The sequence below is a fragment of the Amphiprion ocellaris genome, chromosome 21, assembly GCF_022539595.1.
Source record: "Amphiprion ocellaris isolate individual 3 ecotype Okinawa chromosome 21, ASM2253959v1, whole genome shotgun sequence".
NCBI lineage: Eukaryota > Metazoa > Chordata > Actinopteri > Pomacentridae > Amphiprion > Amphiprion ocellaris.
The window spans coordinates 6,080,910-6,103,410 of NC_072786.1; the positions used below are offsets into that span (position 1 = coordinate 6,080,910).

Here is a 22,501-nt window from a genome sequence, read left to right on the forward strand (position 1 = left end):
GTTATCTATAAGTAACGAAACATGGAAAATCTGTTAATAAACAGTTTGCAAAAATTAAAAGCTGTTAAAAATGTAGCTTTTCTACAGTGTATGTTGAATTTGCTTTCTGAAATCGAAACAACCTGAAATTAGGTCAGACTAATTGAAATAAGCCTGGTTTATTTGCTAAACTCGCTTTGTGGAAAATACCTAGGAAGTCAGGCGGATGTCGATACTTTTATTGTGAAAGGCACTACCGGAACTTTAGCTGTGACTGCGGCGGATTAACAGCAGCTCAGAGGAAGAAGCTCCGAGAGGCAGCAGGACTGCAGCAAACACGGCAGTTTCAGCCACATGCTTCGTCCTGGGCGCTTCTCCTCCTCCTGCCCGGTGTCGAAGACATTGTGACACTATTTATTTCTCTTTTTAAAAAAAAAAAATTTAAAAAGTATATATATATATATTTACATATACAATTCAGTGACAAACATAAGAACAAAAGCGGGCAGCAGGGGGGCCGAGTCATGGAGCTCTACTGCCTGGAGTCGGACGCAGCCGTGAGAGCCCAGCCGGACCCAAACATCCTCTATGATGACAGAGTGCTGCAAAGTTTATTAACTATCGAGGACAGGTTTTTACCGCAGTGCTCGTACTTCCAGCGGGTCCAGAAGGATATTCAGCCCTACATGAGACGAATGGTGGCGGGCTGGATGCACGAGGTTGGTGGGCATTTTGTGCATTGATGTGCTAACCTCATCGCTTTAAGCTAACGCCACTTTTAATGCCACTTTTTTTTTTTTTTTTTTTAAAGGCTACTTTCGCCTCCTGCACTGAGTGTTTTTAGCCCACGGAGAGTTAACCTGTTTGACAATTGAATGAGAATGACTCACAAAGGCGTGGGAGAGTCGGAAATTCCACCACGAAGAAAATTCAGCTTCAAAGAAACAGCCTAGCTAGATATTTACATTGGTTAACAGCTGCAAACTCGGTGTTTTCTGCTAATGAGCTAGCCCAGGCGATAGAGGACGAGCTAATCTTAATTTACATGATCGAAAACCCGATGTTTTCCGCTCAGAATAATTATTATTAATTTTTAAAAGTGACTCATGCTCGAGGCAGGGCAGCCACCATGAGTGCAGAGACACTTTCATTTTTAAACATGAAAATCACCCACTGTTTGCAAACTATACCTGCTTAAAACCGTCGGAAAGTGTGTTAGCAAAACGTGTGGACATTTTGCACACTTTGTAAAGCTTCTATATGATTATCCTGATTTTTTAAACATATTTTTTGAAATGAGGCAAGCCCCAACAAGGAAGAGGAGTTGAATGGGGAAGGGGGGTGGTGGGGGTTTTTTGCTGAAAGACTTCCTATTGAACTAATTTGTTTCTGCTTTGCCCTGACTTGGCAGCTTTTCACACACTAAAGAAACGTGAAAAAATGATTCATTTAACAGTACAGACCTGTATGCAAAAATCCCACTCATGTTAAACTAAGCTTTGAAGTAAACAGTGCAGTTTTGTCTGTCTATTTGTGTTATTTTTACACATAATCTAACACTTTTCTTGTTGAATTTCTCTCTTTTTCCAGGTTTGTGAAGAGGAGAAGAGTAATGAAGACGTCTTTCCTTTAGCCATTAATTATTTGGACAGATTTTTAGCAGTGATGCCCACGAGAAAGAGTTATTTGCAGCTTCTGGGAGCTGTGTGCATGTTTCTGGCCTCCAAGCTAAAGGACTGCAGGCCACTATCAGCAGAGAAACTTTGCATGTACACAGACAACTCCATCACACCACGGGAGCTGCTGGTAAGAAATGGGATTTCAAAAGTCCCATTCATTCATTCGTTCATTCATTCATGGGGGGAAGAAAAAAATGCTGTCACATTTTTGGATGATTTTATAACGCTAATAGCTGAATTGGTTTCACAGGAAGTATCCATTTTCCTTATAAGTGGAGCCCTACACAATACAGCCACATCTTTCTTGGGATCCATGTGGGCTGAGGAGGGGTGTGATGCCATCTAGTGCCAGTTATGCAGCATAGGAATATGGACACCATGCAGCACTCTGTATTTCAGTCACATATAGAAAATATTATGCTGTTAAAAGCTCAAAAGCTCCCTGTGTTTGTGTGGTTCTTAAACAAACGGAACTTAACGACATTCACTAGACTACTTTAAATTCTTTCTTCCTAACATGCGGCTTATTAGCCAAACTTTAAGACGAGAATGTGAGTTGTTGACCAGGAAATGGAAAAGCTGCTTTTGAAAGTTTTATTAGTTAGTTTTCTTCTTCATTTATTTGCTCATGTAAGAAAACTGTTCAAAAAAAAAAAAAAAAGTAACAAAAAGCAGTCAGCTAGAGCCTAAGATGATGTCTTTAAATGTTTTTGTCCGAGTGTGCCCAAAACCGATGATTCATTAACCAAACATCCGCAGATTAAGTCCACATACAAGCTTGTTCTTGACCTTCTGATGATAACACATGGTCCTCACCAGCCAAATAGGTTTTCTATGAAGTCAAACTGCAGTTGATGATTCATGATCCTGAGATATTCAGCTCTCTGTTTAAGAGCAAATACAGAATTAGTCAAGTAAAGATGCAAAAGATCTCCCCATCGTCACGATTTGCTGCTTTTCTGTCTTGGTACATTGAATGTCTTTTTGTTTATGACCATCGTCAGGCATCAAAAACAACATTTAAAAGTGTTTTTTTCAATGTTTTCTGACATTTTATTGACAAAATAATTGTTACTTGCGCCCGTAAAGTAAAACAATAGATCTTCCCTGCTAAGAAATTAAAAAAAAAAACTTAAATGACTAATTGTTAGTAGGTCAACCATAAATCAGCTCATTATATCAGTTCTGGACCAGTGCACATGTTGAGGTTAAACATGTTTTTTATTTCGGTTAAACTGCTCCATGTGATCTCTATACATCCTCCTGCTTTGCCTGCAGCTGTCGAGTCCCGTTTGATGCTCCAGATTGTCGTACGACTCCAGATTCCTGGATATCCTCCCAGGATGCACCAGAGCAGGCAGCAGGAGCTTGTGAAAGATGTAGCATCTTTTCCTTGTAATGAACTCGCTGCTGCTGCTGCTTCAGCTGGAGGAGAGAAGTTTAAAGGGGTGAGGTTTAGTCAGGCAGCTGTCCAGGAAGTGAGCGTACGACAGCAAACCTCCGCCTCATTCGTCTCACAATCTCACAATTGCACTCGGGCTAAAATAGGGCGAAGAGAGGTCTGTATATCGCAGGTTATGTTCAGGAAACCCACGCAAATGTGAATGATGGGTGACATTTCAGATGGTAGATAAGCGTTTCGTGACGGAGGGGACTGTCCCTGACAAGCGTTGGGGTTTTGCTGTTTACTACGTTTGCTTTTTGGTGACACCTCGACATAGTGGGAGGTGAAAAGCTGAAATCTGTGTGTTTATTAATCACTATGCAGAATAGTTTTAGTTCACTTTAGTTTTTTTGTAGTTGATTAACGTGAGGTTTCTGTATCAACATGTCTGCTCTCTGGGCCTCATGCACTGGAATCAACCTTCTATCTTCTTTTTCCTCCCCATATATGAGCATAGTCAAATTACACAGAGTGAATCCGGGCTCATCTTCAACTTTGAAGCCCTTACTCACCTACAGTGTAAAACACGATACAGGAATTTAGTGAAATCACATAATCTTAGTATTTGCATTTTATTGATTTAAGCTCAGCTCAACTTGTGAACATCAAATTCCCCGACACCAACATATTAGGAGACTTTCAAGCATGCAGTATTTTAGACTTAAGCCCCTTTTTTGGTAATCTGAAGAAAACACAAGACTCCAGACTGAAGTTTTACACCAGTGCCACCGTGTCTGTCACATCGTAACACCACAACCAGATTTGGTGGCACCACTTCCGCAAACATCAAAAAAAGGAATGTGTGTTGTCCTAGAAATGTTTCAAATGCCTTTACCATCGGATACGACCACAGTATTGTTATTATATTATTATTGTAAAATGAAATTAAGAGACAGATATTTACACAAGATAAAGTGTGGCGGTGTTTCATGTGGAATAAAGTGTAAAACTCTGATCAAAGACAGATGGTCAGGAATACAGAGGAAACAAGGGCTAAATTGAAATACATAATAGTGCTTTCTTAGTTGCCTGTTTTTCTTCCAGACAAGAATTTATGATTTGAAATAATAAAAGGCATCTCCTCTTTTGACCTGCCTTGTTAAATGTGGTTAACAGGCTTGCGCTCTCCTAATGACCAGAACTTGTGTGAACAGGAATCTGTTTTTTAGACAATGCAGGAGTTTGTGCTGCGAGGTGTCATCGTGCAGCTTTAAGGTTTTGTGTTCGAAGTTGTTGAGTGTCGTCAACAGTCTTGGTCTTGGTCTCACCTGTCTTTTGTGCATTGCGATGCTGCTTGTGCAGCACTTTTGGGTGTACTTGGAGTGAAGTAAGACTCTAATTTGTTACCAATAGTTAAATACATGCTGCTAGTATTCATGGGCCCATGCAAACATTGCGGAGATAGTTAGCACTTCTGCTTGAAGATTATATAGCTGACTGTAACTTCCAAAATGGTAGAAAAATGTTAGAATATGTCCATGATTTTTTCTTTCTAAATACATATTGATTTTGAAGTGACACGTTTGAATTTCAAATAAAATTGCAATTGATTTTAGCTCAGAAACAGACAATATGGAAACTTCGCTGCATCTTTAACATACAATTAACATAGAATAATGAACTCTGGTAAAGTGTGTCTCGCAGGAGCACTTTATGTAAAGTAAAAGTTGATTTAAGTTGACAATTTCACAGCTCATGAGATAAGTTTGTGAATTCTTTATCTTCAGTTAACTCGTTTTTAATGCATCAGGGGAAACCTAGGTTTTAAAGTTGAACCATCATAAAATGTGTAAGAGTTTATGCTGATGCTTTATGATAGTAGGACTTACAGTTATTTACCAGGTTGATGAAAAAAATATCAAAACTCCAGTTTATAGATATAACAGGACATGTTCAAATGGTCATTTGTGAATGCACTGTTTTCCATTCACAAACAAATTTAAAGTACAGCATGTAGTGACACATCATAATGTTAACTCACAGGTCCGTATTAATATTCTCTGTCTTGACATGTGAAAGTATTGTCATTAAACTGGCTAAGCAAAACTTAATGAAACCTTCCAGCACTTTGATTGGTTGATTGAGAGTTTGGAAAAGCTTCATCAGCTGTTAGTGTTTCTGAACACTTTTTGGAGACACTCAGTGAAACATTAGTAAGGTGATTGGTTCTGAATACTAAGAATTAACACAAACAGGAAATTAAATGCTGCTGCAAACACTCAGTGTATTAGGAGTCATCTCGGTGCTGCTGCCTGTGCAGTGCAAACTCACTGTGGCTGTTTGAGGCTTGTGACAGGAAGGAAGGGGCTAGCTGTCTCATTGGCAGGGCCTCTAAGCGGGGCAAAGCTTGTCACATGCCGGCGATATGAACACAAAGGATGCGAGCAATGAAAAAGGCACGCAGATAATAAGATACAGCGAGGAGAGATAAAGTGAAGAAATGTTGCTCTTCTTACAGAGCCATTTCCTCTGGGGGAAAGGGACGGACTGTGATCTTTGTCACGGTCAATGGAGGCATGGCAGCGAGCCATTTAACCCCCTGACTGACTAGATTTAGCTAAGAAACAGAACTGGAAGTGACTGACACATCTTCTCTCTGCTTTAGGACTGGGAACTGGTTGTACTGGGGAAGTTGAAGTGGAACATGGCCTCGGTTATCCCCAATGATTTTATAGAGCACATCATTCGCAGGCTGCCCCTTCCCAAAGACAAGCTGGTGATGGTGCGCAAACACACGCAGACGTTCATCGCCCTTTGTGCCACAGGTAACACAGCTTCGTATCACTTCATGTGCCTTTTTCCGATTCATCTGCTCACTCACATGCTCTGTTTGCTGCCCTGTTATTCCTACATCCACCAGAATATTCCCACACACACAAACATTCTCCCATCGTGAGTCATCTGTGACCTCTTTCTTCTCTACTGGCTGCCTTATCCACTTTCTAGTCTTTCCACAGCCTGTAAGTGGGTTTTTTCTCTTCACAGCTGCTAAAAGCTGCTTAAAGTGGTCATGCACGTTTCTCTGCCGAGAGCCTGGGAAAACTCCTATCAGCGCTGTGTTTAGATTAGCCACACACGCTGGTAATGATCGCGATTGTATCATGCTAGAACTTTTACTGCAACATCCAGGCATTGTGCTGAGTGACTCAGGTGCAGCTGAACTCCTGCGCTACTCCACCGGCGTTGTTTGTTGACAAGGAAGCTTCCAGGTTTAAAAAGTCAGGGCACTGATCCAGTGATCTTCCTTCCTCCTCCCATCCCGGCCTCATGTCCAAAATAAACTCTGGAGACTCTGGAACAAACTCAGATGTCCCCTCAGGCCTCTCCCTAGGTGAATTTTCATGGCATTCCTTTGCCTCTACGAGGAATCCCTCTAATATTTTCATATCCTGGACAGAAATACTACTGTAGCATCACCTAATACACATAATTTCCAGGACTGCTGTGTCACAAGGCTGCCTTTCATCTCCTTCCTCCTTTTAGCTAATTCAATGAAGGAAATAGAACAAAGGAGGTCACTTGGGTGCAATGAAATTCCTCACAAACATCAGTGTGGTCAGATCTGGCCTATAAGCTCTTGTTTACTAGAGCTAGTTATTGGAACCATTGGCTCCTTCAATGAGTTTCATGCCCTGTTAAGCACAGTTTTAGTGTCACACTTCTTTTATATATATATATATATATATTTGGGTGTGTTTCAGTGGTTGCTTCTGCTATTCATAAGCAGCTGCTTATATCCAAGCACAAAGCAGCCACAGTGGAAAAAAAAGGAGGCCTGCTGTGGTCATGCAGTAATGTAAATGTTTGGAGTTTTATATGGAGTTGAGATGTTATTCTTATATTGGAGGAGCTCCTCCTATGGACAGCTGCTCCCTGGAGGAGAAGATGGGTGTAGCGAAGCAGGCTCCTCTCTCGGGTTTAATCAGAGCTATCAGGCCACCAGGACTGGCCTGAACTGGGCTGGATTGGCAAAGTGGATTGGACCCGGTTAGCTCTTAGCCATCGTATGCCAGTTCCCTGCCATGTACATGTATGGAGACACTGAGGAGGTTTGTTAGGATCTGGCAGATCACAATATGATGCCGGCATGAATGTCAAATTGTTGGTTTCAGAAAGCTACCAAAGTGGACACAATCTCCTTCTAATCCGACATTAGAAATATTAGGCGGAGGTGTTCCATCCGACAAGCATGTCTGAAAAGCATACTAGCAGCTTTAACACCACTTTGGAGGACTTCTAGTGATCACATTAGATAACTGCACAGGTGAAACTGAAATCGCTTAAAAAGGATTAATTCAGTCTCAGTACTCGGTGCTGGCTTTCCTTGCAATCCTCTCCACGGCCACCTCCTCTTCCGCCTCCTCCATCCAGGCCTGTTGTCGCTTAAGTCTTTTGGACTTGGAAACGGACCGAAGGGAGTCATGCCTGGAACTCATTGCCCGGCGAGTAGGAGGATTCCTGCTCTGCTTTTCTAATCAGAGCTGACGTTTCTATGAAAGAAACCACACAGGTTCCACCGTGCTGCTACGTCTGCTGAAATCCAGACTGTGGGAAAATCGGGTTCAGCTGTGGAGCATGCGTATTGGAGATGATTCAGATGTTTTCACCACTCATGCATCTCTCATCCTTCCTCTGGGCTGATTTCAGTGATGTTTCTCTTTATGTCACAGTAAAAATGTGATTTCTGACGCTGTGGCCTAAAGCTGCTGCTTGCATAATCACACATTAATACTCTTCCTTCACCAGATGACCGCCTCGCCATGAACCCTCCTTCCATGATTGCCACTGGCAGCATGGGAGCTGCTGTCTGTGGCCTGCAGCTGGACCACAATGACCAGAGGCTGAGTCGAGACAACCTGACAGACCTGCTGGCCAAGATCACCAACACCGAGGTGGTGAGTACCATAGCGGAGGAAATTTATACATGCCAGAAGTAATTTACTCAATAGCTTAAGTGCTACATAGCAATGCATTGTTCATAGCAATCATTGCAACATCTCACGACAGCAGCATAAAAGGCTCTTTAGTAAACAACAGCGATGACTTCAGTAGTGGCAGACTGAAGCTATTTACTTTCATGGAGAGAGGGAGAGGGAGCTTTTGGCTCTTGGCTGGGGAGCCAGACTGCTGCTATAAAGAGCAGCGGCAGAGGGAATGTCTTCTTAAAACTCAGAGCCCACATTCTTGTGGTAGGACACATGCAATTTCTTTGCATGGCTCCCACTTTAGCTGTGTGCCCCTCCTGGTGGAGGAATACGTTTGTGATGAAGACGAGAAGATCTTTTCCAGTAAAGAAGCATTAACTTATCCAAACTGTCATCGTACCTGCAGACAAACCAGCTTCTACTGAGCTTTAAAATACTGCAGCATGAAGCAATACGGCTTCACACTCACAATGAACTCATTTAAAGCTTATGTACTATATGCAATAATAGCATTTTGAGATTTGTACTGTATATACACATAATGGAAATGATTACAATGGGAGCATATGGGTCTTTGTCATAAACTGGACATGCCATTATAATGATATTTTTATAGTTCATCAGTGTCAAGAAAGCAGTAATTTGAGACTTTATGCACATGGTGTGTTGTAAATATAGAGAGAGTGAATGGACCTCTGGACAAATTCATTAACTAAAAATTCAGAGTGTATAGTTGATCAGTTCCGTTTTACTCTATGCATACACTGGGAAAGATATAGAGTGATGTCTGTGAAGTGCATTTAAATATTTACATCTGAAAGTTCAACTGTTATCAATCAGAAAAGGCATCATAACTACAAAGAATTACATCACGCTAATTAAATAAACACTACATATACCATATGTATACATTCATTGTCAGAATATTTTGTGATACACAGCAACAGTTCAGTGCAGAAATCCAGAAAAGCCACAGAACCAACACTGTTGCCTCTTAGCTTGTGGTTGCGTTGCCATGGTGATGTGGGCCCCGCGACCCAGCCGTCACAACAGGCGCTCCGACTGCAGCCCATCGGGTTCCAATTATTCGTACATTTTAAAGGAATGTTGGCCTCTTTGCGAGCTGCGGCTCATTCTTTAAGAGTCCTGCAGCCGGCTCAGGGAGGCAGACCTCCCACATCTTCCACACAGACCTGCAGGGGGGACGGAGACAGAAAGAGGATCCCCTTTCATAAGAAAAGTTGTCCAAAAACATCCGGTCCTACTGTCCTATATTCTGTTTTACACCCAAACTCAGGAGGTCAGAGTGCAGTAGGTCAAAGCTATTTCCTCTAGACCTCCACATGGGATTGACCGTGCTGTAAACCCACGAGGGGGGAGGTGGAGGAAGGGAGTCCAGAGTTTCAGATCTGCTTATCTACTCCCCGATAGACCCCAGAGGTCTTCCAGGGCCCCCCGGACTCCCTCCCTCCCTGATTCGGTCATAGCTCAGACATGCACACGTCTCGTGTCAGAGGATTCCTGTGCCCACCGTGCAGCTCGCTGCTTGGTTTTGTGTTTAGTGGAGTCTGCTGGTACCCATTGTTCTGGTCATGATGCAGACAGGACCACCTACCTCAACACACATAAGTCCCTGCTGGTATGCCATGCATGTGACCAAAGCTGTTAAACAACTTGCATGTTGAATGCACCAGAAATGTCAGCATTTTGCACGCTAGTGTTTGCATACAGGTGTATTGATTCAAGCCTCTGCTGTCTGTATATTTGTCTGTGAAAAGATTGCGCAGTTTTATTTCTAGCTATTGAACGTTGCTGAGAAATCATTTGAAAGTGTCGTTCATGCAGTGTTTTATTTATGTCTTTAGGCCATTTAAATTCTTTGAATCCCTGACTGTTTAATATTATCAGTGATTTACAATTACATACTTTAAATTCCAGTGTAAAAGGCACAGTACAGTCACTTAAATGTCAGACTGTATTGTGGTTTTATTTCTTCAGTGTTTTGTTTGTGTGTAGAAATAGTAAAATGTTATTTTTTAATACCTTTAAAAACTTTTGTGATGATATTTTGTGTGCTGCTTTGTAAAGATTTGTCAAACTTTATGGACACACGTTAGATTATTCTTCTACTTTGACTCCCTAGCAGCTTTCTACTTTGTTAAAATGAAAAATGTGGCTCCATGATACCTTGAATGGTGCAACTCACTGCATGCAAAAACTATTCTGGCTTTGAGAGGGTTATGTGTCTCAGACCCGATGGAGGTGTGTATGTTTAACCACTGCTGATCCTTTTTGTTCCAGGACTGTTTGAGGGCTTGCCAGGAGCAAATAGAGCGTGTGCTGGCCACCAGCCTGCAGCAGGGGCAGCAGTACCGGCAGGAGACCGGCATCAGAGCCGGCAACAAGGCGAGGGAGCAGCAAGACCAGTCCAGCACACCCACAGATGTGCGTGATGTCAACTTATGAACTCCCATTGCCACCTGACTCACACAGCACTCGTGCCTGCCGCCTACCAATGAACTGACGGGAGTGAGGCGCCCTGAGCTGCCAGAATCTACATCAGGTCGCCCCTCGAGTGATGGTGTGACAATCTATGAACTTTTAGATATTAAGAAATTTCTAGTTTTTTTTCCTTTTTGCCCCATTCACACCTGGCTGGGTGTACTTTCAACTTTTGTACGGGCCACATGTAATCAAACAAGCTATTTAAAAAAAAAAAAAAAAAAAGGTAAATTCTTGAAAACTTGATAGTGCCTTAGGTTCCTAGAGCGGAAACCTGAATATATTTTTCATACTTGAAAAAAAAGCATAATTATATGAAATATACTTTTTTTTGATACAACCTAGCAAAAATAAATATGATAAATAATGTATATTTAGCGAGCATATAGTTATGTTACTCTTTAACCATCTTTACCAAACAGTTATCAATTTACAGTTTTAATGGGATTTTCCTCGTTTGAAAGTCCGTATAGCAGTGATTGAAATGCTGATAATACAGTACATGTCAATTATACTAAGCTGATATCCAGCCAGAGGAGCGCTACTGCTGCTAGCCGCTCTGTCTATCATACTGTGCACCTGTAGCACTGCTTACTATTTATGCAGAGAAGTTCTGGCTAGGAGTGGGCTGGGCCTGCTCACAGAGCAAGGGCATGAAGATGGTTAGAGGTCTGGAGCAGTGACTTCTGCCTGAAAACTGCTCGATTCCACTGCAGACTCCACAGACCCGAGTGTTAACAGGACTGTACGTACATGTATTTGAATTCAGTGAGGCCACGTTGTTCTGTTTGTGGTGTAGCTCATACATGTTAGAGAGCAGTTTAAGAGTGTTCAGTAGTTGGTTTGGAGGATATTTCAGCCTCAGCTAGCTGATGTCACGTTACCAGAGAAAATGGAGATTTGGAAAGTTTTTACCAAGTTTGAGAGGAAACGTAAGCAGGTTGAAGGGCTTCCAGAGAGGATTTTGGGAAAAAAATGAGAAGGAATGTGCAAAGTGGTTGGAAAATGTAAGAAGGCTGGATTGATGAATGATAACGAAACAGTGGGGGAAGTTCATTTTTAGCTTTATGATGTTTCTGCAGTTGCACGATACTTGAGTGACACGCAGGAGGAGAAATGATCCGAGGTGACGTCCGGTTCATGTGTGCTGCAGTTTCTCCTGTTATCAATTTTACCATTTAGCTTTTTACAGAGAGGGCGACTTAGAACAATATCGATGCACTTTTAAAACACACTCCTTAAGATTGGTAAGGGGATGGTGGTTGAGGAGAGTTCAGTAGGTTTTGGGGGTCTTTTTTTTTTTTTTTTTTTTAGTTTTTCTTTAAGTTATTTGATTTTTTTCTGGGCTGGATTCCCATGGGGGTAACGCACGTTGTCTTGAAAGCTACGCCCCTACAGGTGAGTAGACATAGGATAATCGGTGTTGTAGTATAATAGTATATAAACTAAGAAAAGCCAAGTCACGTGTAGACTTCAGTGCGATTATTTAACCTTGAACTTGAATTTTTTTTTCGATTCATAGCCACCCATCCCAATAGTTCTTTCAAAAAGTTACATACTGTGTCCTGCATATTGTTGTTCATTTTGTGTTCTTTTTATGTACACCGCTCTCTGAGGTTTTAAAACTGCCATTTGTGTGTTTTACACGTGTATATAACCAATTTCTTGTTGAGCAGAAGTGCTTGAATTCCTCATTACACTTTAGAACTGAAATGTAGTTTCTAAACTGTATTCATGCATGTTCGACTGTGCAAAAAGCCAAATATTTTTTTCTCCAAAAAAAAATGCTTTAAGCAGAAAAATGTTTATGCAATTACAGGTTTTGTTTATAATTTGAAAGAGATAATTCCAAAGTAAGATAGATTATATACGTCATTCTCTTGCTGCTATGAAGCTTTTCTTTTCTAGTCTTACACAAAGATGCCTTATTGTCATTCACTTGTGTGCTGCTATATTATGAAATTTTGTATATGTAACATGGCTTTTCTGTTGTATATGTACCGGAGGGAACGTAACACAGTTTTGGTGCGGGACTGGAAGTACTCGTGTTTGCCGATCTCTTTGATTAGCATGTTTTATTCTTTTATTGTTTCATTTGTATCTTTATATTCTTTCATATTCTTGCTGCTTCTTTGTAATGTTTGTGTACCTCAGGTTAATTTGGACGGATAGAGCGAGAGCCCATCTCATCATTACCTCATCACACTTGACATCACACACACACATTGACTTCACTCTTAATTATTTTTTGGACGGGTTTCACGGTTTCTGTCTGGATGAGAAGAAGTGTGGTACTTCTACTCTTCAAAACAAGAAATGTCAGACACCAGATTCCACCGAGCAGTTCTAAGAACCTACTTTAAATTTCATGCATCTGGTGCTAAGTCAAAAACAGCATATACTGTATGTCATACATGTATCGGAAAGACAAAAAAAAAGTTTTTTTCCTACTTGGAGGTTCATTGATAAATTTTGATTAGTTCATTAAAATAAAGGGGTTTTGAGGTACCCATTTAAAGTTTAAACCTTGAGAATGTTTTATCATTGTTAAGTGTGGTTGTTAATCCAAACTCCTCTCCCACTGTCCTCGTGTGCAACCACATAGTGTACCTCAACAATTTGTCTTCAATAAATTGGCTAAAATCACGTGGCTGCTTTATTTTTGTCTTCTTCTGTGTAGGCTCCGTTAATTTTGTGAGCTCTTACACCTCTTCTGCCACCAGAGGGCGAATATATCACTAGAAACTGCACCATATAAGACATTTCTTCACCCTCTGGTACACATTGTAATGTCAGTTGGGAAAAAATGCTTGGAGTGTTTTCTGGTCAAAGAATAGACAGACACAATCTAAAAACAAAAAAAAAAAAAATTCAAAATATACATTGAAGGCAACATTGTACCATTGTGGAACAACCTATTGGAATTAATATGCCTATAAACAGACTCACTGCTTATGTAAATTCATGAAGCAGTTGTTCTCAGCAGTGAAGCATAGGTACACTTTGAACACTGCACTTTTGCTATACCCTTACAGCCAGGCTAGTAGCAACCCCTTTTTTCTCCATCCACCCAAGACAATGATCAGTGTTGTCCTGATGCACAGGTGTTGATGGCACTGATGAGGCAGGACCTCTGCGCTTCTTCTCAGCCAGGTATCCCTCAACATTCTCTGACGTTTTCCCCTTCTTCTTCAAAACTTCCCTCTCGTTGCAGCTTCAGCTTTGAATTTCAGTAAGTTGTATACATCTTTCTTCGGGACACCAAAGTCCTTGCAGTCCCTCCAGTACAAGAGCCACTAATTCACTAGAGTGTAATCCTTCATGTGGAACACACTCTTGGGATAGCACTTTCTCGACCTGACCTTTGTCCTGTAGAGAGCAATCAGCGAGTCTCGAAGATCCACTCCTCCCACACTCTCATTGTATGCATGGAGGTCATTGGGTTGGCTGAGGCAAAGGTTGAGACTGTCATGCTATTTCCCTGCCCTGAGTTGGACTCCATCATGGCTTGTGACTTTCTTTTCAAAGGCTCCCCTTTCTTTCCTCTTCATGTCTTCTTCATGGGTGCAGCTGTACCGTGCCAGTCGATTCTGCCGCTCTTTCTCTTTTGGAGAATGGTCTGGAGACCCACACTGATTATCAAAGGACAGCTTGTGGGGTTGGTTGTCTGGCATGATGCTCGCAAGTCGCAGAACGATGTTGCCACTTGCCCCAATATCTGGCATGCCACCCATTGGAGCAACTGGGCCTGTGTGCACTTCAAACTTGTAGACGATCCCATTGCTGACATATATTTGTTTTTTGGGGGTTGTACCGCTTCAGGCCACTTTTCCCCTTAAATGGCATGATTTGCCCATCAACACAGAGCCTCTCATCCGTTGGAATTTCTTACACGCTTTCAAGGAGTGATGTCAGAAGAGGATGCACCTTGTGAAGCTGGTCATGGCCAGGCTGTCCACGAGGAATTAGCTGTGTGTTGTCTGCAAAATGGACGTTGTGTTTTATAGCCACCCAACGATGCATCGTCATGGTATCGGCCACACAGTCAACCCTTGTGTTTGAGCTCCAATACATACAAATGCAACTGAACTGCTCTACTTCATAGCAGGTCACATTCAGTGGCTTTCCTGGATCACAGTGGACAGCATAGAGGTTTTTCTGGTCCACCATGTTCTCAATTCAGGTTATTGTTAGCAAGTAGTCCCTGAAGCATTTATTTGGAGACTTCATTTCTGTGACTTTGGGAGACTGCCTTTGCATTGTGGGACTGGAGGAATGGGCTTGCAATTTTTCCACTCTAGTCTCTTGGGCCTTTCTGGTGCATGTTGAAGAACTTAAAAACAAACAAATGTCCAAAGCATGCTATGCAAATAACAAAAAAAAATGCAAGAATGAATTAACTATCAATGCATTTTACACTGGTAATACCTGTCGTTACACTTTCACCCACACTGCTCTCGTCCTCGCTCTCAGTCTCATAGTTTTCATCACTCTCATTTTCTCCTTGAAAGTACAACAGTTTGTAGCATCTGTCCAAAAGTATAATTTTTTAAAAATGTTTTCATTTTTGTGTATTTTGGGTCACTTTCGGAAAAATAATCAAATTTCAGTCTAAAAGAATGACGTTTAGGGTATTTTTTTTACTGTTGTCAAATGTCAAAACGGGTCAAAGTTAACCCAAACAGTATAAAAGGGGTATAAAAAAGTAAGTTAAAAAAGAAAATAATTTGTTTCTTATGTAATAATTTGCATTAAAATGTGTTTCGGTTATAACACAATCAAGGACGCTGATAAATAATTTTGTTTAATGACAGAAGATTTTTTCGCTGCGGCACTGCAATGCGTCATGACGCAGGACGTCGCTACGTCACACAAACGCAGATGAACCATCCAGGAAGTAAAACGGGAGCTGCAGCTGAAAATGTTAACGTTCAGTTTGACACTCGTACGACAGTAAGTGATTATTTAACGATTAAAATTCCCTTTTATATTTACAAAGCAACTTGAAGGGAACTCATTTAATAATGTTGGTGTTTTCTGGAGAGCCTATGTGTCCTGTCAGTTTGTATTGAACGTGTCGGCTGAGCGGCTAACTTATCAACAGTAGCTTAACCAACATCTTCACTTTGGTTTACTGTTTCTTAACTAACTGTTCACTAGCAGACCAAGTTACCGCCTGCTAAATATCTGGTTAGAGTTCAACTAATTCAGTGACATTGCTCTGTTTTCACACAGTGGGGAAACTCAGTCCAACAAGGACAAGCTGCTGCAAGGTAATAGTGATACGCTTGATTTATCAAACAATTCAGAACACAGTTACAAAAGTATTTACTTAACCCTCGTGTCGTCCTGCGGGTCAAATTGACCCGTTTTAAAGTTTGAAAATGTGGAAAAATATATATTGACACGGTGAAACTTCTGAGGTCCACATTTTTAACATTTTTGGGATTTTTTTTTTTTTTTGGTGGAAAAAAATGTTTGAAAAACTGTCTCTTTAAGAACATTCACAGAAAACCAACCAAAATCCAGTGAATTTTGCTGGATTCTGGTTGATTTTTTTGTGAATGTTCTTAAAGAAAATATTAGCAGTTTTACTGATATATATGTAATCCCTTTAGATATTTTTAGGTTTTTTTTGAAGATTCTTACTCATTTTTAAAAAATATTTACAAGAATTGTCTTGCCAAATTAGTTTTTTTTATACAACTTTTAAGGGAAACTTTTAAGGAATTACTGGAATTTTCTTCCTGAAGGTTTTGCAAATTTTCTGAAATGAATTTTTTTCAGACAAGGAAACAATATTTTTTGGTGCCCGTAAATGAGGACAGCAGGAGGGTTAAGGAAAGCAGTAGTCAACTGAAATCAGGCCACTATGTAAATACAAAGACAAACAGGTGAAATACTCACAAATAAGACAAGATAATATAGATGAAATGGTTAAGTGATATAATAGAATCATATTTCTTGTCACAGCATGTACTCAATACTCTTCAGTACATGTTCTTACATGTTGCGCTGGGCTGTAATTCTGTCACTCAGTGTAATGACTAATTCTTGCCAAACCCTGTTGGTACTTTGTGTTACCAGGTCAAGGCGTGGACAATCCTCTGTCAGAGACGGGTGTGCGGCAGGGTGAAGCCGCTGGACAATACCTCAAAGAGATCCCGTTCAGCAATGTGTTTGTCAGTAACCTACAGCGGGCTATGCAGGTAAGCGGCCTATGCAGGTCTCTTGTCACCTGTGTTGTGCCTAAATAGATGTTTAATGTTGATTTAAGACAGTCAGATTACACATATTTAACTTAACATATTTGGAGAAAGCCTGGAGATATTCTATAATGTTCTTGGTTCTAACAAATCCAGTTAAAAGTAACAATTCATGATCCCTTTTCCAACTTTCTTCTTTGTGCCCACGTCCAGATACGATTCAGTAAATACATTAAAACATATTGATGAGCCAATCAGTTGCAGAGCATTGCATGTTTTTTTCATTATGATGAGTGTGGGCCCTGCAGTTCACTTTTAGTCAATCCCACACACACCATCGTGCTGGCAAAAACACTCACTAAAGCACCCAGCGTGCATTAATCCTCAGCTCAAAATAGCCCCCAGCAAACACACTATTTGCTCCTGTTTTGTTAAAAACTGCAGTCGAGTATTAAAATTGAATTAGAAGATCGTTATTGGTAGTGAATGGAAGTCAGTGACTAACGCATTCTTATCTTTTAATCTTTTCATTTAATTTGTTGGCAATAAAAAATAAATAGAATCATGCCAGACTTTATGTTGAAAAACTTGTTTTGAGATTTTTTTTATGGAGGTTTTTTATCTCTTCTGTTTAAAGGTTGCATGTTGAAGTTGAGAAAATGTTTGTAAAGTCATGTCAGATTTAAATTAACGGTTGCTTTGAGCTTAACTGTGCAGATAAAACAATTTAATGCTTACTGAGTGAATTTATCAGCTTTTTATGCACAGTGACAAACCCATGATCTTATCCATGAATTTTAGTGATTTTTGGCATGTTGTTGCTGGGGGAACTTTTCCTGTGGACTGATGAAATTTCCTCAAAATAAGACTACAGTTGTGCAACAACCTACATCAGACAGTGACCTTTTCTAGTAAAGTGATTCCAGATGTAACCTCACACATTTCTCTTTTCTGAAGAATCAAAATCACTCCTTCTCTGTAGAAGCATCTGAAATCTACAGCTATTTTTAAACTACTTACACGTGTCAAGATACCATTGTTTCAAGGAAATTAACAGTCATTACTATGATTAGACATTCAGGTATAATTTAGATGACTTTTGTACATACACTGCCTGGCCAAAAAACCACTTGGATTTAACTAAGCAAATAGGTCAGAGAATTCCATTGGATGATTACTGTAGTGACGAATATGTTTCAACTTATTTAACCCCAGCTGAATCAGTGAGGAGCTTCCCATTTCTTATACAACCATGTTGGAAGACATATCCTGGGGTCATGGAAAGGATCTTAATGTGTCTCAGAAGGGTCAAATTATTGGCCTGCATCAAGCAAAGAAAACAACTAAGGAGATTTCTGAAACTACTAAAATCAGGTTAAGAACCGTTTAACGCACTTCTAATTTTAAAATCTATAGAATACTAAATGTAATTAAAGTGGAACAAGTGGATAAGTGGAACTAATTATGTCACAATTATGTACAGGTTATTTTTTTTCTAGCATTTGTACTTATACAACCCAGAGCGGTTCAGTGGTTGGTTGAAACTTACTAGTAAGCAGTGAAACAATTAAAAGGAGTAGTTTTTCCATGGTGTGGCTTCTCGTATTCCAGTTTTTATTAACTTTTTGTATCTTAACATTAATTCCACTGAGAATTTGCAGATTTAGACACAATTAAATGAACTTCCTCTACAGTGTTTTAAGCCCACAGGCTGCCAGTGGGATTGAATATATTAGAAGGTGCTTGTAGTAAACAGAATTAAGCTGTTATTTACATCTGCTTGCATTCGGCAAATTGATAGTTTTCATCAGAAGACACAAAATATCAATGTGATTGGTGTCTTTGGCCCTCTATGTGTGGATAAACACCTATCTATGGAAATCTGTTGAGATACTCTTATCTGTCTCATGCACAAGGAATTCTGTTCAACTGGTAAAATGTCACCTGATCATGAAGGAAATGGAGGAAACAGGATGCATGTGAATGACTTCCAGATTATAAAATAGTTCTGTGAGCATTCATGTGTCTGTGGTCTTTGACTCACTAATGGCTTTTAATTTTTTTGTCCATGACAGACTCTTTTGGCAGTTTCTAATGTATTGAGTCAGTAATTTCCAGTGTGTTTTTCGTTCATCAGACAGCTGAAATAATTCTGAGGAACAACACTCACTGTTCTGGCACCGAGATGGTTCTGGAGCCGTTACTCAGAGAAAAAGTAAGACCTGTTTGTTTTACTCTGCTGCCAAATAATAAAGCTCTACATGTGTCGTTACAGCATTTTGGCGCCTGAGCTCTAAATTGCGGTTTTGTTGCCGATGCAGAGTTTCGGTGTCGCTGAGGGACGTCCCAAAGAGGATCTGAAGAACATGGCTAACGCTGCTGGTCAGGCAGCTCGAGACTACACACCGCCAGGAGGAGAGACTACAGACCAGGTGAGTCACACGGAGTCACTGCACCTTTAAGAAATGGAAAACAGACCCTTTCTAATGCAAGATTAGGAAAGTATTGCTTGTACAACAGCTCCGTCTAGTGTTCATTGAAGGAAACTGCAGTGTACTAATGTGTGAGGAGATTTCTTAGACTTTTTGAGACTAAAAAGGTGATTCTTTTGCTCCATCCACACATGAATTGTTTTAAAATACCTTTTCCATATGGAAACGCAAAACCAGAACCCCAACCCACGGCCAGTTTGAAGCCTGGGAAGGACTTACTACCGGTTCTAACAGTGGTTCATTGAGATAGGGAGGAATAATATGTGAATGGATTCTGACAGCTAAAAGTCCTATTAGCAAAGGTTTGCATCTGGCATTATTTTAGCCACATCTGCCGTTGCACAAATTTGCTTCTTTCCACTCTGATGCCGTTTTACTCTTCTTGTAAATCATTATTTTTGGAGTGGAAAGAGATGGGGATGACATTTACTTCCTCATTTCATATTTTTTCTGTGTGTACGGTGTTTTTTTTTATTTTGTTAGCTTGAGGAGAATTTTGTCAAACAATGATTTCTGTTTTTAGTCACCAAATATGAAGGCAATCTCCTGGACATTAATGGTTAATAGCTTTCTTCTGCAGAATTTATTGGTTCCTTCTTTTCCCCCAAAGCTGCAACTAAATGTATTTCATTGTTAATTAAACTGCCAAATATGTTCTCTAATAATATTTTTTTTCTGAAAAAATGTCATAAAAACATTATTTTCTACTGTTTTTTACACTCTGACCATCAAGTGAGATGTGTATTTCCATGGTGACAGTCAGTGACACCTGCTGACAAAAAGGGAGAAGACATGAATTTACTAAAAATATTCTGGAGAAATGAGCAATGTGCAATCATCTTTTTGAATTTATTTCTTTTTAATTGTCTGTAGTTCTTTTTTCTTTTCTTTTTTTGTATTGTATTGGTACAGTTTTTGCAAAATTTTCTCAGTAAAATAATTAGTTATGATTAAGTCTGCTGGAGTGACCATAGTTGTCTTTTAGTTTCACATCATTGCAAATTAGTTCTACTTAAAATCATCAAGATATAAATATAGACTTCTCACTAAAGCTATACCATGATTTAGATATAAGCCACAGTCTGGGCATAGTTTTGTGAAATAAGGAGGAGAAACACCACAAAACCAAACAGCGAGTTTTAAAAGTTGTTGCTAATTATACAAGCTTCTAATTCTTTGTATACAATTTGTACAAAGACAGGAATACACAACTAACATGAAGCAAACAGACTGCTGAGTTTTTGTTGCCTGCTGGCACTTTCAGACCTGCTGGAAGTCAGGAATCAGTTCGATCTCTCAGCTTCACTGTCACCTCGCTTTCAGGTGAAGCTGCGATTCAAAAAATTCCTCAAAATCCTTTTCAAGCGAATGCTGGATGAGCACGGCTTGTCGGGACCAGAGGCGCCTTCAGGGGCGGCTGGAGATGCTGCGGCCTCAGACGTCCCTCCAGACGGCTCGGCCGACGACGGTCTCCAGGGGGTGTCGGTCCACGCTCTGGTGGTGAGCCACGGCGCTTTCATTCGTATCGCTGTACGGCACCTTGTGGAGGACTTGGAGTGTGCTATCCCCACATGGGTGAAGATGTCTCATCTGTTCTCCCCCTGTCCTAACACAGGCATCAGCCGCTTCATTCTCACTCTGAGCCGGTCCGAGTCCAGGCCGGTGCTCACTGCTGCTCGCTGCGTTTTTTCCAACCGAAAGAACCACCTAGAAAATCTCTCACCTGCAGAGTAGTGTGAAGGGAATAAGTGTTTTATGTTTGTGTGCATAAGTACACAGCATCTAAAGGATGGTAGGACTATCATCAACACTAAAGGGAAAAAAACATCAAAGTTACCACAGGTAGCTGAATGCAACAATGCACAGGGTAAATGATGTTTTCTCCATAATCATGTTTACTGTGGATCAGTCTTCTAAATCATTGTGCAGTACTGTAGTATTATGAAACCATGACCTTCCAACTGTAGGCCAGCAAGGACTCGTGTCATTTTTTAAACTGGTAATGTAATTGCCTTTTTTATCATGTTATACCAAAGTCTAAATTATTTAATGTATTCCTGAGGTTTTTTGTTTCAGTAGGTTTTACGTTTCCAGCATGATGTGTTGCAGTTGTGGTGCTGCTCATTTGACTTGTGCAATACAACATGAAAGCACTGGCTCGTTGTTGAGTTTCTGTTTAGCAAAAAAAAATGTTTTCTCACTCGCAGAAATAATAAAATATAAGTCATTTCACATACAGAACGCTGTGAAACTTCATATGTGACACCTGTGGATGTAGTTGCTTGCTGCATAACACTACTTAGTCAGAGCTTTTTAAGGCTTTTTCTTCTTCATGGAATTACTGAGACCTGCAGCCCGTCATAACCTCAATATTAAATCTATAAACTTACATCCTCCCATTGTACTGAGGTATTCTAATACTTAAAGTATAAATACAAAGGCCCGTTTTTGTCATTTATACTTTCAGAGGAAGTTTTTTGTGCAATTCATGATTAGTGACTGCACAGATGTAGCACATATTATGCTCGCTGACGCTATAAAATATAGTTTTTTAATCAATCTAAGCACATTTACTAAAAAAAACTCCACATGGTAACAGTTTTGATATATTTCACTGTCGTGTGTTAACCGTCTACTACTTTCAACTCCACTTTTAGCACTTTTTGCTCCACTGAATTTCAAAGTTATTTTACTGATGATGATTTTACAAACACAACCTGTGATTACATATAAAAACAAGAAGAATCCAATATTAAACCCCCTAACAGTAAATAGACTTTTAGGCCCAGTTTCGCGTTCAGGGCTTAAATGTAAGCCAGGACTAAACTAATCTGGTTTAAATGAATCCACACTAATCCAGTTGCTTTCTAAGGTGTTATTTAACTTCATTGCAATATTCGGTTGGTAGGTCTGCCGTCCAGAAGCAAAAAAACACGCAAAAGTTTGTTTTAAATTTAATTGTAAATAAATTCAGGCATCAAGAGGTTAAGTCTTGATTTACACCTGGATTAAGTCTAGCCTCGCTTCAAGAAAGGAGAGTATTTAACTCAAGACTAGGACAAGTCTGAGAATATTTTAATCCATGTCTGAGCAAGCCATTTCAGTAAGTCTTGATGTGATTTGTTCTAGAACTAGAACTTAATCCCTCTACAGGAAACTGGAACTTAATGTTAATGCATCAATAATAATTTGAGTCTTAATGTTGTGCTGCATAGTCAGTACTTTTTCTAACAACTTTATTACTTCAGAAAGGTTTTGAAAATAGAACTTTTGG

General features: G+C 40.1%; 2 protein-coding genes across 2 annotated transcripts; both read left to right on the plus strand.

The window, feature by feature from the left end:
• Positions 1-275: 275 nt before the first annotated feature.
• On the plus strand, positions 276-13,175 carry LOC111584035 (G1/S-specific cyclin-D2). Its single transcript, XM_023293287.3, has 5 exons — positions 276-698; positions 1,570-1,785; positions 5,708-5,867; positions 7,849-7,997; positions 10,329-13,175. The coding sequence occupies exons 1-5, from the start codon at positions 504-506 to the stop codon at positions 10,491-10,493; spliced, it is 885 nt and encodes a 294-aa protein (XP_023149055.1). The 5' UTR covers positions 276-503; the 3' UTR covers positions 10,494-13,175.
• Positions 13,176-15,380: 2,205 nt separating this feature from the next.
• On the plus strand, positions 15,381-21,468 carry tigarb (TP53 induced glycolysis regulatory phosphatase b). The gene is made up of 6 exons (XM_023293288.2): positions 15,381-15,482; positions 15,765-15,802; positions 16,617-16,738; positions 18,873-18,950; positions 19,057-19,167; positions 20,551-21,468. Exons 1-6 carry the CDS (start codon positions 15,451-15,453, stop codon positions 20,959-20,961), a joined length of 792 nt encoding a protein of 263 aa, XP_023149056.1. The 5' UTR covers positions 15,381-15,450; the 3' UTR covers positions 20,962-21,468.
• The last annotated feature ends 1,033 nt before the right edge of the window (positions 21,469-22,501 follow it).